General features: G+C 29.8%; 1 protein-coding gene across 2 annotated transcripts; it reads left to right on the plus strand.

The window, feature by feature from the left end:
- Positions 1-7,304: 7,304 nt before the first annotated feature.
- Positions 7,305-11,782, plus strand: LOC133315871 (transcription factor EGL1). 2 transcript variants are annotated; one of them, XM_061517544.1, is made up of 8 exons: positions 7,305-7,494; positions 7,911-8,168; positions 8,275-8,371; positions 8,600-8,614; positions 8,907-8,963; positions 9,109-9,975; positions 10,231-10,674; positions 11,462-11,782. In XM_061517544.1, the coding sequence occupies exons 1-8, from the start codon at positions 7,370-7,372 to the stop codon at positions 11,531-11,533; spliced, it is 1,935 nt and encodes a 644-aa protein (XP_061373528.1). In that variant the 5' UTR covers positions 7,305-7,369; the 3' UTR covers positions 11,534-11,782. The 2 variants fall into 2 exon arrangements, with proteins under 2 accessions (XP_061373528.1, XP_061373529.1); XM_061517545.1 differs by having other exon boundaries at positions 7,914-8,168.

The following is an 11,782-nucleotide window of genomic DNA, read 5'->3' on the forward strand; positions in this document are numbered from 1 at the left end:
TTACAAACTACATTATATATTACAGATAATGCATGCTCAATGTATTACTCATAAATTATAATATATAATGTAATTTTTAAATAAAAAATTTATAAATATAATTTTATTATATATATATATATATATATAATTATCTCCTGAAAAGAGGCGAGACAAGGAACCGAAAAATAAGATGTACCACTTCCAACTCTGATGTTCTCCTGAAAAGAAACCCTGTATAGTACGTTACTTACCCTCGTGAATTCATGATGCATGTGCTGGTGTGCACCCCACACAAAGTCCCGAAAAGAAAAGGTTGTCCTTTTTATCAGAAAGATGTAGACGAGTCAAGCTTTTTGCGACCTACTCGAGTTTTATGTTCTTAATTAATTTAGAAGCATTAAGAATAAATTCATCAAATAAAAACGTATAAGTCTTTCTTTATCTTTATTTGAACTTGTTTAAAAAATCAACGCATCCTTTTCATAATTTATATGGGGGCAAAAATTTCCCATCATGTTTTCGAAAAAAAAAAAAAAATTCCGATAAAAAAATATAGGGCTTGTTTGATTGTGTTCTGATTTTTTTGTTCTTAAAACTGTTTTGTAAAATATAATTGTTAGATTGCTCTCATTAATTAATTATTAATCTCTAATAAATTATAATTGTTAGATTGACGGAAATTAACAGTGATTAGATTAATGTAAGAGTGTTAAACTTTTGCGGTAATAAGTATATCATACCTCATATAATTATATTAAAACAAGGGGATATATTATAATTATTATTATTTTTCTTACTATCTTTTACTACCAATATTATTATCATAGAATTAAAATTAAATCAACAATTATAAAATAACATTAAACGAGAACCGTTAACTTAAACGATAACAAGATTGATAATAATTAGAAGTAGTAATTATAACTTTCCTTTAAAACATGATATGAATTTATGTACTCCTTAACATAGCATTTACAAATCACGTTATTTCATGAAAATTGTGTTGATTTTTCTATTTATAAATATTTTTCATATGATAATCTCTTATAAAATTTGATTATTAATATTTTTTATGTTGTAGAACTCATGTGGGGTTACGAAGAGAAAAAAAAATAAATATAAAATATGTAGAAGATAAAGTTATTTTTTATAAAATAAGAAATACTAATCCTATAAAACTTTAACTAAAAAATTCCATTATCTCAATTCCTTTACGTGGCAATTAATGGTGACACCACTTCCAGATGGCCAGATAACATTGTCTCCTTAGCCTTTATGGCATTGGGCCAGTACTCATCATAACGTTCGTTGATGGTTTTTGTCGAACCACAGCACTCTTTACTCTAGTCTTTTGAATCTTCATACGTTGCATCTGGATCACCTTATTTGAAAAAAAAAAAACACACGATATAATTATGTTAAGAATTATAATCATACAAAAATGTTGAGATATATAGTCTCACATTGGTTGTATGTGCAACTAATGTGGAGTTTATAAGGCCTTGGACACTCTTACCCTTTGAGCTAGCTTTTGGGGTGGTGTATCCCAAGGTTCTTAACATGGTATCAGAGCTTCCTTAACTACAAAGTCACAAGTTCGATCCTCACCGCCTCCTGCTTTCAAGTGGAATTAAAATAAAAAGCACAAAAAGGTAAACCAAAAATTGGGCCTGTGCAATTCCACGCTTCTAGCCCAAAAGGGCTCTCGCGTGAGAGGGCGTGTTGAGATATATAGTCCCACATTGATTGGATGGGCAAACCAAAAGCTAGCTCAAAGGGTGGGAGTGCCTAAGACCTTATAAAGACCACATTAGTTGCACATCTAACCAACGTGAGACTATATATCTCAACAATTATAACCAATTATTTATTTTTATATGACTATGTCATAAGAGTGATCATTTCCTTATACATTAATATAATCTCAAGCCATACATTATGATTGCATTCATTTTCTGATTGAGCTTTGAATCTCATTAGAACTTCTAATAATAGCCACAAGAAATACTTTGGTGTGTAGCACGTGGTGTACCAACCAGTCACACAGGTAGCAACCATAAAGAATAAAAGGACAAAGCAGACGTAAAGATTTCATAAAAAAAAAAGTTTCTTAATGTTAAAATATATTTGTAGATTGTATACATTATATTTTTTTAATTTAATATATATAATTATATCAGTAATTTTTTTAATATCAATATTTATTTGTTATCGTTATAAAACTGTAAAATTAGCATAAAATTACTGCAAAATATATCGATAAATTAAAATAATTGTTAAATATAAAATTAAATATATAATATTTCCGATTCTTATACATTATATTCATTATTTATTTAATTTATATAGTTTACTATGTTATAGTTCTAACGGTGAAAACTAAATTTAAATTAACTAGTTATTTTAAATTTAAAGTTAACATTATTTTCATATTAGAATTAAATTAAAATTAACCCAATATCTCAATTAAGTAAATAATTGATCCGAATCTAATAACATTATGAGTAAAGTCCTTTTTGAGTCCCTAAAAAAAAATACGGTTTCCATTTTTGTCTTTTATAGAAAAATTGTCCATATTAGTCATTTTTTAGAGACTAAATGTGGTCATCATTGAATTTCAGAGGAATCACATTTTTAAAAAATTGAAATTATAGAGAGCTAAAAGTAAATTTTTTTTTTTGTAATGAACGAAAGTAGGGATCATATTTTTTATTAGAGATGCAAAACAGCTTTACACTAATATTAATTAAAACATGTGTTTTTAATTAAAAAAACGTAAAAATGATGAATAAAATATTATACAAATAAATAAATTTATACAGTGTGTATAAAAAAGGGGAAAATATGTGTTATTCTAAAGTATGTAAAATTATGTTAGTTTAAAAGAGAAAAATAAATAAATAAAAAGGGAGAGAGAGTGGACAAAAAAATAAAAGTGTAGGTTTTACTTTTTCGTGAGAGTGAAATGACATAAGTTGTGTCATTTAAAAAAATAAATATTTTTTATACCAAAAAAAAGGACAAACACTTTTTAAAATAAAAATAAAAATTAACTTTATAGAAAAGATAATGCATGGCACTATGACAGTGCACTCATACTCATAGGCTTAGCTACATGTACATGCTGCAGCTGAGGACAAAAATTAACTGCACCTAACGGTGACTTGCTCTTCGTCTATGACACAATACATTTCCAATAAAAAGTGGAATCACATATTTTGACCATATATAAAAAGGGAAAAGTGTGTATCATTTTAAAGAATGTAAACTTGTATAATTTTAAGTAAGAAAAAGAGACAGATAAAAAAGGAGAAAGAGTCGACAAAAAAATATAAAAATATAGGTCCCACTTATTTGTGAGAGTGAAATGACATAAGTTGTGTCATTTAAAAAACAAATACTTTTCTCAAATAAAAAAGTGGAATAACATATTACATGAGATAATACTTTTATGGGGATGACATAAATATGTGGGCTTCCCAATTTAAAAAAAAAAAAAAATTGGCACAAAATTTTATAAATGTGTGACATAAGATAGTTTTCTTATGCAACAGAGACTATTATTTTTCTCTAAATAAAGGGATTTATAAGAATAATATTGTAGAAAAATGATTTTATCATGTCATAGAATCATTAAATGTGGGGCTCGTTTATTATTGTTTTTTTTAAAAAAAATCACACATTTCAAGTAGACCCGATTGCTGCAACATGACCAAAGCATAACTCATAAATAAAAACATAAAAAATAAAATAAATTATTATATACAACTCCAAATAGTAGCTCAGTTAGTAATTGAAAGCCCAATAATTTACTTTAGTCAGAAGTTCAAATCTTACTTAAAGAAAATTCTTGCAATTCTTTGATGGTTAATGAGAAACGTCTCTCCCTTAAAAATGGATTAATCTCCCTCTCGAAGGAATCAGTGTACTCTCTGTTTCAATGATAAATCAGCCTTAAAACATATTTATTATAGTATTTAGTTCTTAAACTCAATTCAAGTATTCATTGAGTTATTTAATTATCCAAAGTGTGAAAGAGTTAATAATTCGAAAAGAATTTGTAGTTAGACATTGACAAAAAAAAATAAAAGAAAAAATAAAAGTATGCGCGCCGTCTTCTAATCTAAACTTTTTATTCTTCACAACAAATAACTCATAACATCAATTCACATGCGAATTTGGATCCCTCGAAGTTTCAATAGAAACTGCAGTTTAATAAATTATTGAATTGATTTTAAAAGATAAGTTTATCATATAATAAAATAAATTAACAGATGTTATTCATGCAGTTTTTAGAAAAATAGTATAGGATCATAATCCATACACATAAAACCCCACACTTTGGCATATTTGAATTTATCTTTTTATTTGTTTTCTAGACTCTACAATTTTGGTGATCGTGTGCTTCCAGAGGTCATTAAAATTCGCGAAGCAAAAGAAGAATCCTATGATAGTGATTTGTGTGTTTTTTGTCCCAAAAAAATAGAGTGAGGATATTCTAACTATCAAAAATTTTTACTACTAATTTACTACCCTTCACATCATCATTGGATCAAAGAGAGAGAATGTTAAAAAGTTTTTGAAGAGAGAGAAAAAGTTAATCTAATGGTGATTGGATAGGTAATAAGTTGGTAGTGAAAAATTTTGGTACTCCAAAAAATATGAAGAAAGAGAAGTTATGTTATATAAAAGAAAAAAAAAGTTATCCTATTCTTTTCTTCCTAATTGAACACTGTATAGTAAATTTATTTGTATGTCAGAAAAAAAAAAATTAGAAAGCATGTCATAGAATTTTTTGTACATGTATAAGCCGGCCTATATATGTATTATTTATTTTAAATAAATAAATAAATAAAGTTATTATATTATTTTAGTTGTTTTTTTAATTATAAAATATTTAATAGGCTTAAACAGATTAATAGACTTAGATCAAACTTTTTATTTTTTAAATATAGGTTAGGTCAGATTTGTAATATCGGACTAAAAGACTAACAAGTCAAATCAGATCTAAGCTTTTTTTACACAAATATAACTTATTTAAAACAAAACCTAGCTTAACTTAACCTATTTACAATGATAATGTCAAACATTTTATAAATATTGAATTTGAAGCATCTTCATAAAAAAAAACTCATTTAAGACGAAAAGAACTACTTGAATAATTGCATAACTAATTAACTCGATGATGCTTTTGACCATTATTTTTGGTTAATTGCATATTTTGGCTTGGTAAAAGTCACTAAAAAAGTTATTGACGTCACATTAAATCTAATAATAATAAAAAATTATCGTAATGGAAAATTAATTGACACATTTATATTACTCTGTCCGCGGTATAAATAGGTTAGGGCGAGTTACACTTTGCATTAAAAATGTTAGATTTATGTAAAATATTTTAGACTTAACCTGGTCTGTTACTTTATATAGGCCTAAATTATAAGTATAATTTTGGCCTATGTTTAAAAAGCAAAAGACTTGGCCTAGACCTCTTAATCTGTTTAAGCTGTAGGCATTTAATTATAAAAAAACAATTAAAGTAATATTAATTATTATTCAAAAGTATTAAAATAATAATATATTTATTTTATCTAAAATAAATAATATGATATAGGCGAACTTATAAGCTTATAGGCCGACGTATAGGCTTATAGGCTCGGCATATAAAAGAAAGTCTAAGACTTACTTTTTAAATAGGCGTTTTTTGAGGTATATGCATGTTATGTTTGATTATATGAAATAGATAGAGCCTGACCAGATATTGGCTGAACCGTAGGCTCTTGTGAGGCCGGTTGACCCATTTATACCTTTATGTCCTAGGCCTCATAAATAGTAGAGAAAAACTTTAGTGGTTTTGGATCATCAAATTTGGTGGTTCCTTTTACTAAAATGAGATTTTTTTTTTATTTTCCATTTTTTTTTGCATTACATGAGAATTGAACACACACCACTACACTACATACACCTAACACACACCCCACGGCCCACACCACTAGGCTAATCCTAGTGGATTATTTTCCATTTTTAGTAAAAAAGATCATCGGACCACTAAAGTTTTTCTCTAAATCGTTCACTCTTGATTCTTTGGTTATAGTGAGGGGATTAATATGTCTTAATATCTTTCACGTACATATAAAAGTGTATAAGATTCATCTGAAAAGAAAAAAGAGAAAAAAAATGAATCCCATACACTTTTATGAATATGCAAAAGATAAAATTATTTTATATAATATGAAAAACACTAATCTCGTGACAGGATTAATAATGGTGAGTTTCATGCATTCAAGGAATAGTATAAATCAGTGTTTAAAAACTCGGCCCGATCATCGATCCGGTCGAGGTCAGGGGTCACGGAGTCACAGGTTAACCGGGGGTCACAGAGTCACTACGTTGACCCGATTTTACATATTAAAAAAATATAAATATATATATCCTATATGAAAATATTAAAAAGCAAATCACCAATTATCAAAGATTCAAAATATATTTAACATAATTCACCAATTACAATTACAAGTCAATATTACACAACTTAATTAAAGTATCAAGATACCAAAGTACAAAACTCATATTCTAATGATACCAAAGTATCAAAATACCACAAGTCTAGGTCGCTGGGAGAGAAGAGAACGATTAGATTTAGGTTTGCAAACATTTTTATTTTATTTTTTTTAATAAAACGACGTTGTTTCATGGAATTTTCTTTAATAAAAAAACATGCAGTGACTCCCTTTGACTCCTCTGACCCGAGAATCACTGAAACCTGACCGGATTTTGGGAGGTCAGAGGAGTCGATGTGCATACTAATATAAATGATTAATTTATGAGGAAAATATTTATTATTAATTACTCCAGACTAAATTTTTTGTGATATTTACGATATATTATTTATTTTAATATAATAATTTAAAAGATTTCTCCACATTTCATATATTATCCGACTAATTTAGTTCATCGAGGCTGAACACAAGGCCAATAAAATTTTACCTATCATGTTTTTAAACATAATTTATATTTAAAATTTGAACTCAAAATCACTAATTAAGGTAAAACAATCTCATGTGAATTGATTCACTAGCTTGATGTTTATAATATCATTTATGTTATGTATTATTTCGCAAATAATAAAGTTAAAAAAAATTAAAAAGTAGGAATCATTAAAATGTTACAGCTTAATTCAATAGATAGTAAAAACTTAGAGTATTGAATTTTAAACTAGTTTTTTTTTCCCTATAGTATTCTAAAAACTATTTTTTTATTATTTTTTTAACTACACTGTTCAAACGTCCCTAAAGTTTGATCTTCTTCTTATTGGCCACATAAAGTAAACCAAAGATGAACTGAAAGTGACTTTGTTGCAGGTTTGATGATATTTTAGAGGGTAGCAGGAATGGCCACTGCTAGTCCAAAGCATGAGAAGATGCACAAGAATCTAAGTACACAGCTAGCTGTTGCAGTAAGAAGTATCCAATGGAGCTATGGGATTTTCTGGGCACCTTCAACCACTGAAGAAAGGTTAGAAAAAACACCCATCTTAAAAGAGTTTTTGTTTGCTTCACTTTTGTTATGTTCTTTTCTCTTCTTCACTTCATTTCTGTTTTTCTTGGTTAAGGTAACTCTTGAATCCTAAAATTTTGGTGAACTTGATGTGTTGAATCTTGTGTAAAATGAACACCATCTGTCTTTAGTTCCATGAAGAAGTGTCATGTGGGAACTTTTGAGAGTTTACTGCTTTTATGCAACAAAAATAGAAGAATGATAAGTTATCACATCACATGTATTCCTTTTTTTTTTCCCTTCATAAATACATAGTGAGAAAATAAAATAAAATAATTCTTTAGTTATAAAAGGAAAGAATGTAAATTATTGCAAATTTTTATTCTCCCATTTTTGAATCTGCTTTACCTCATGTTATGTGAATCATGTGACAGTAGAGTACTGGAATGGAGGGATGGATACTATAATGGGGACATTAAGACAAGGAAGACAGTTCAAACCATGGAAATGAAAGCTGATAAGATAGGCTTGCAGAGGAGTGAGCAACTGAAAGAGCTATACAAGTTTCTTCATGAAGGTGAAGCTGACCCTCATACTAAAAGACCTTCTGATGCATTATCTCCAGAGGATCTCTCAGACTCAGAGTGGTATTACTTGATTTGCATGTCCTTTGTATTCAGTCCCAACCAAAGGTACTAGAAATTTCTCTTTTTGTTAAATCCTTTCTGCTTAAGTTCTTATAGTCTTATTCATTTTTAATGTTTCACCATGGTGGATTTTTCTTTCCTTGTCACTTAGTTTGCCTGGAAGAGCACTAGAAATTGGTGAAACAATCTGGTTATGTAATGCTCAATATGCAGATAGTAAAGTTTTCTCTCGTTCTTTGCTAGCAAAGGTTGGACTTTTCCCATCAATTTTTTTTTTTAAAAAATAAATAAATATATATTGCAATATATCCTTACATTTAAAAAAAAAAAAAAATATTATTTACATATGGTATCATAACATATATAATGTATGATTGAAGTAATAGCTACATAATTTTGTCAAAAGCTAGAAAAAACTGACTTTCTTCTTTTTTAAACATTTTCATCTGGTCATGGGTGTCAATTGCTGTTCCCAGAGTGCATCAATTCAGGTATGATGTTCTTTCAGCAACAACAACACCTTTATCCCAAACTAGTTGGGTTGGTCTATGATGTTCTTTGTAGAAATAAAAAATTTAAGGTTGTAATTTCTTCCCTTTATATAATATGGAAACCAAAGCAGAAAGCAAGTTTGTAATTTTTTATAGAAGTCCATGATTATGTCTTTTTAATGCAAGGGATGAATAATATGTTACTTTGATAGAATCCCATATTCTGAGCTTTACCTTGTGATAGAAACACATATATTAATGTTCATATTGTGTGTTAAAACCTGTTTCACAGACTGTGGTGTGTTTTCCATACCTGGGAGGCGTTATTGAGATAGGCACAACTGAACTGGTAATTTTTTTCTATTTTTTCATTGTGTTCTTTTTCCAAAAGCTAGTTTGTTTATCTTTTCAATGTCAAAAATCTATATGAAGATATGCAGCTGATAACTTGTGATAACAGAAAACATTTTTTCTCTTTGGTTTGTTATTGATAGGTGTCGGAGGATCCTAATCTCATTCAACATGTCAAGGCTTGTCTCTTAGAAATCTCAAAGCCTATTTGCTCTGATAAATCTTCCTCATCCCTTTATAAACCAGATGATGACGAATATCCAACATGCACCAAGGTTGACCATGGGATGTTAGATAAAATGGCTTTGGATAATTCATGTTCTCATGCAGAAGAAATCAAATTTGAACAAGATCCTGTGAAGGAATTACAAGATGATAACAATGAAGATTTTAACATGGATTCTCCGGGTGGATGTTCTAATGGTTGTGAGCACCATTGCCATATGGATGAATCCATGATTGATGGCATCAATAGTGGGCCTTCTCAAGTTCATATTTTGAAGGATGCCTTAGTCAAAATAGCCCCAGATTCTCTGAGTTCTTGTAATTGTATGTCTGAAGCTTCTAAGGATGCAAGCCAAATTCAACTAAGGGAACTTCAAGACTGCAATCAATCAAAAAGGAGCTCCTTTGATATTGGAGCTGATGAAGACTTGTACTATACAAGAACTCTTTGTGCTATTTTGGGAAATTCATCAACATTTAAACAAAACTCATGTGCTAATAACTCAAATTGCAAATCCAGTTTTGTGAAATGGAAGAAAGGAGGGATTTCTGAAAGGAAGAGGCCACGGTTGAACCAAAGCATGTTAAAGAAGACTTTGTTTAATGTCCCTTTTATGCACAGAAGTTGCTCTTATCTCAAGCCACAAAAAGAAAATGACAGAATAGAATGGACTAGTAAATTGGAAAATGAAGATAATTTCATTGGAAACGGCTTCTCTGATATAAAAAGAGAAACTAAAAACTTTCAGGTCCTCAAATCTGTAATTCCTTCTTCTATAAGTCAGGTATTTACTTGTCATCTGCTAAAACTAATGTTATCATTGAATGTGAGTAATGTAAAACTGCTATTGTCAAGGGGCCACTTCATCTAAAAGCTTGAGCTATTTAGTATAGGTCCAAGTATGATTTCTTAAAGCTTTTAGAAGTCATAAAGGATATGTCAGTTTGTTGTTGCAGTATTTTGTCATGAATTACTTTTCAAACCCTTTAAATTATTTCATGAGGCCACTTTGTAAATATTGGCATATCTTAATGTGCAGGTGGAGAAGATTTCAATCCTTGAGGACACAATTAAATACTTGAAAGAACTTGAAGCTAGAGTGGGAGAACTAGAATCTTGCATGGACATTGCACATTCTGAATCAACAACCAGAAGAAAATGCCCAGATGTGTTAGAGCAGATATCAGATAACTATGGTCCCAGAAAGATTTACATGGGCATGAAACCTTGGATAAACAAGAGGAAGGCTTGTGATATTGAAGAGATAAACACAGAGGTAGATAGAATTGTTTCTGAAGAAGATAAGCCATCGGATGTGAAAGTCAACATGAAGCAGCAAGAGGTTCAGATTGAGATGAAATGTCCTTACAGGGAATACATATTGCATGATATCATGGATGCCATAAACAATCTGCATTTAGATGCCCACACAGTTGAATCGTCAACAACTGATGGTGTTCTCACATTGACACTTAAATCTAAGGTTTGTCATTCTAATTTTTTATAGTTGTTAGAGAATAATACAAACCATTGAAAATGCCTTTCACCCAACGCCTTAAGATTTTGGGTTAAAGTAATTCTTTACATGGTATCAGAGCTTCAGTGACCACTAGGTCACAAGTTCGATCCTCACCACCCCCACTTTCTAGTGGAATTAAAATAAACACAAGGTAAAACCAAAAATTGGACCTGTGTAATATCCACGCTTCAAGCCCAAAGGGCTCTTGTATGAGGGGCGTGTTAGAGAATAATATAAACCATTAAAAAGACCTTCATCCAACACCTTAAGGTTTTTGGTTGAAATGGTTCTTTACACTAGTATAAAGTATTAACTACATTCTTGTATCTGCATCTAAATGCTTTTTTCTTCCAAAAAGTAGCATGTTTATGACCTTCTTCCAAATTATCTTAGACAACCTTTTCTGCTGGGGGCATTGTGACCATTGGTTACCTAAGCCTGGCTTGAAGGTAAGGGAAGAGTATGTTAATTCTAGGTTCTGACATTATTTAGCCTATAGCAGTGATTTATTTTGAGTAGTTTGAAAAAAGTCTTATTTGGAAACTCCTACATGTGCGGTGAGAATTAAACTCGTAACCACTTAGTTCCTTTGCTACCATGTAAATAACTATTTCATCTACTCAAGTTGTGAAATGAAAGTCACATTAATAGTTTTATATTATATTTCTATGGCAGGTAGTTTTCTTTATTATTTATCCACTCCCTTTAATCATTGTTGAGAAGTTTGAACTCTTTTAGAACTTTATTTCAGTTTCGAGGAGCAGCAACTGCATCAATGGGGATGATAAAAAAAGCACTATTGAAAGTATCTGGAAATATTTGACTTGCCTATTTGGATTTCTCATGGAAGTAGCAAATACTTCTGATTAAGTAACTTCAACCTTGTAATTCCAGAACATTGTTGTGTGAACATTGATTTTGGCTATTGTGCTTAACTGCTGATTTGTTAGCGTTATAAGGGACCCCTTCTGCAATATAATTTAGGTCCTGTCGTGTTCAAAACACTTCAATCGATATGTTAGTATGCATTTGTATGATTTTTGTTTGCTGTTACTGCCAGCAGTGTAGAACT

Source organism: Gastrolobium bilobum, unplaced genomic scaffold (assembly GCF_033153095.1).
Source record: "Gastrolobium bilobum isolate Gb01-03AN ecotype WA unplaced genomic scaffold, APGP_CSIRO_Gbil_v1 utg17648, whole genome shotgun sequence".
Lineage (NCBI taxonomy): Eukaryota > Viridiplantae > Streptophyta > Magnoliopsida > Fabales > Fabaceae > Gastrolobium > Gastrolobium bilobum.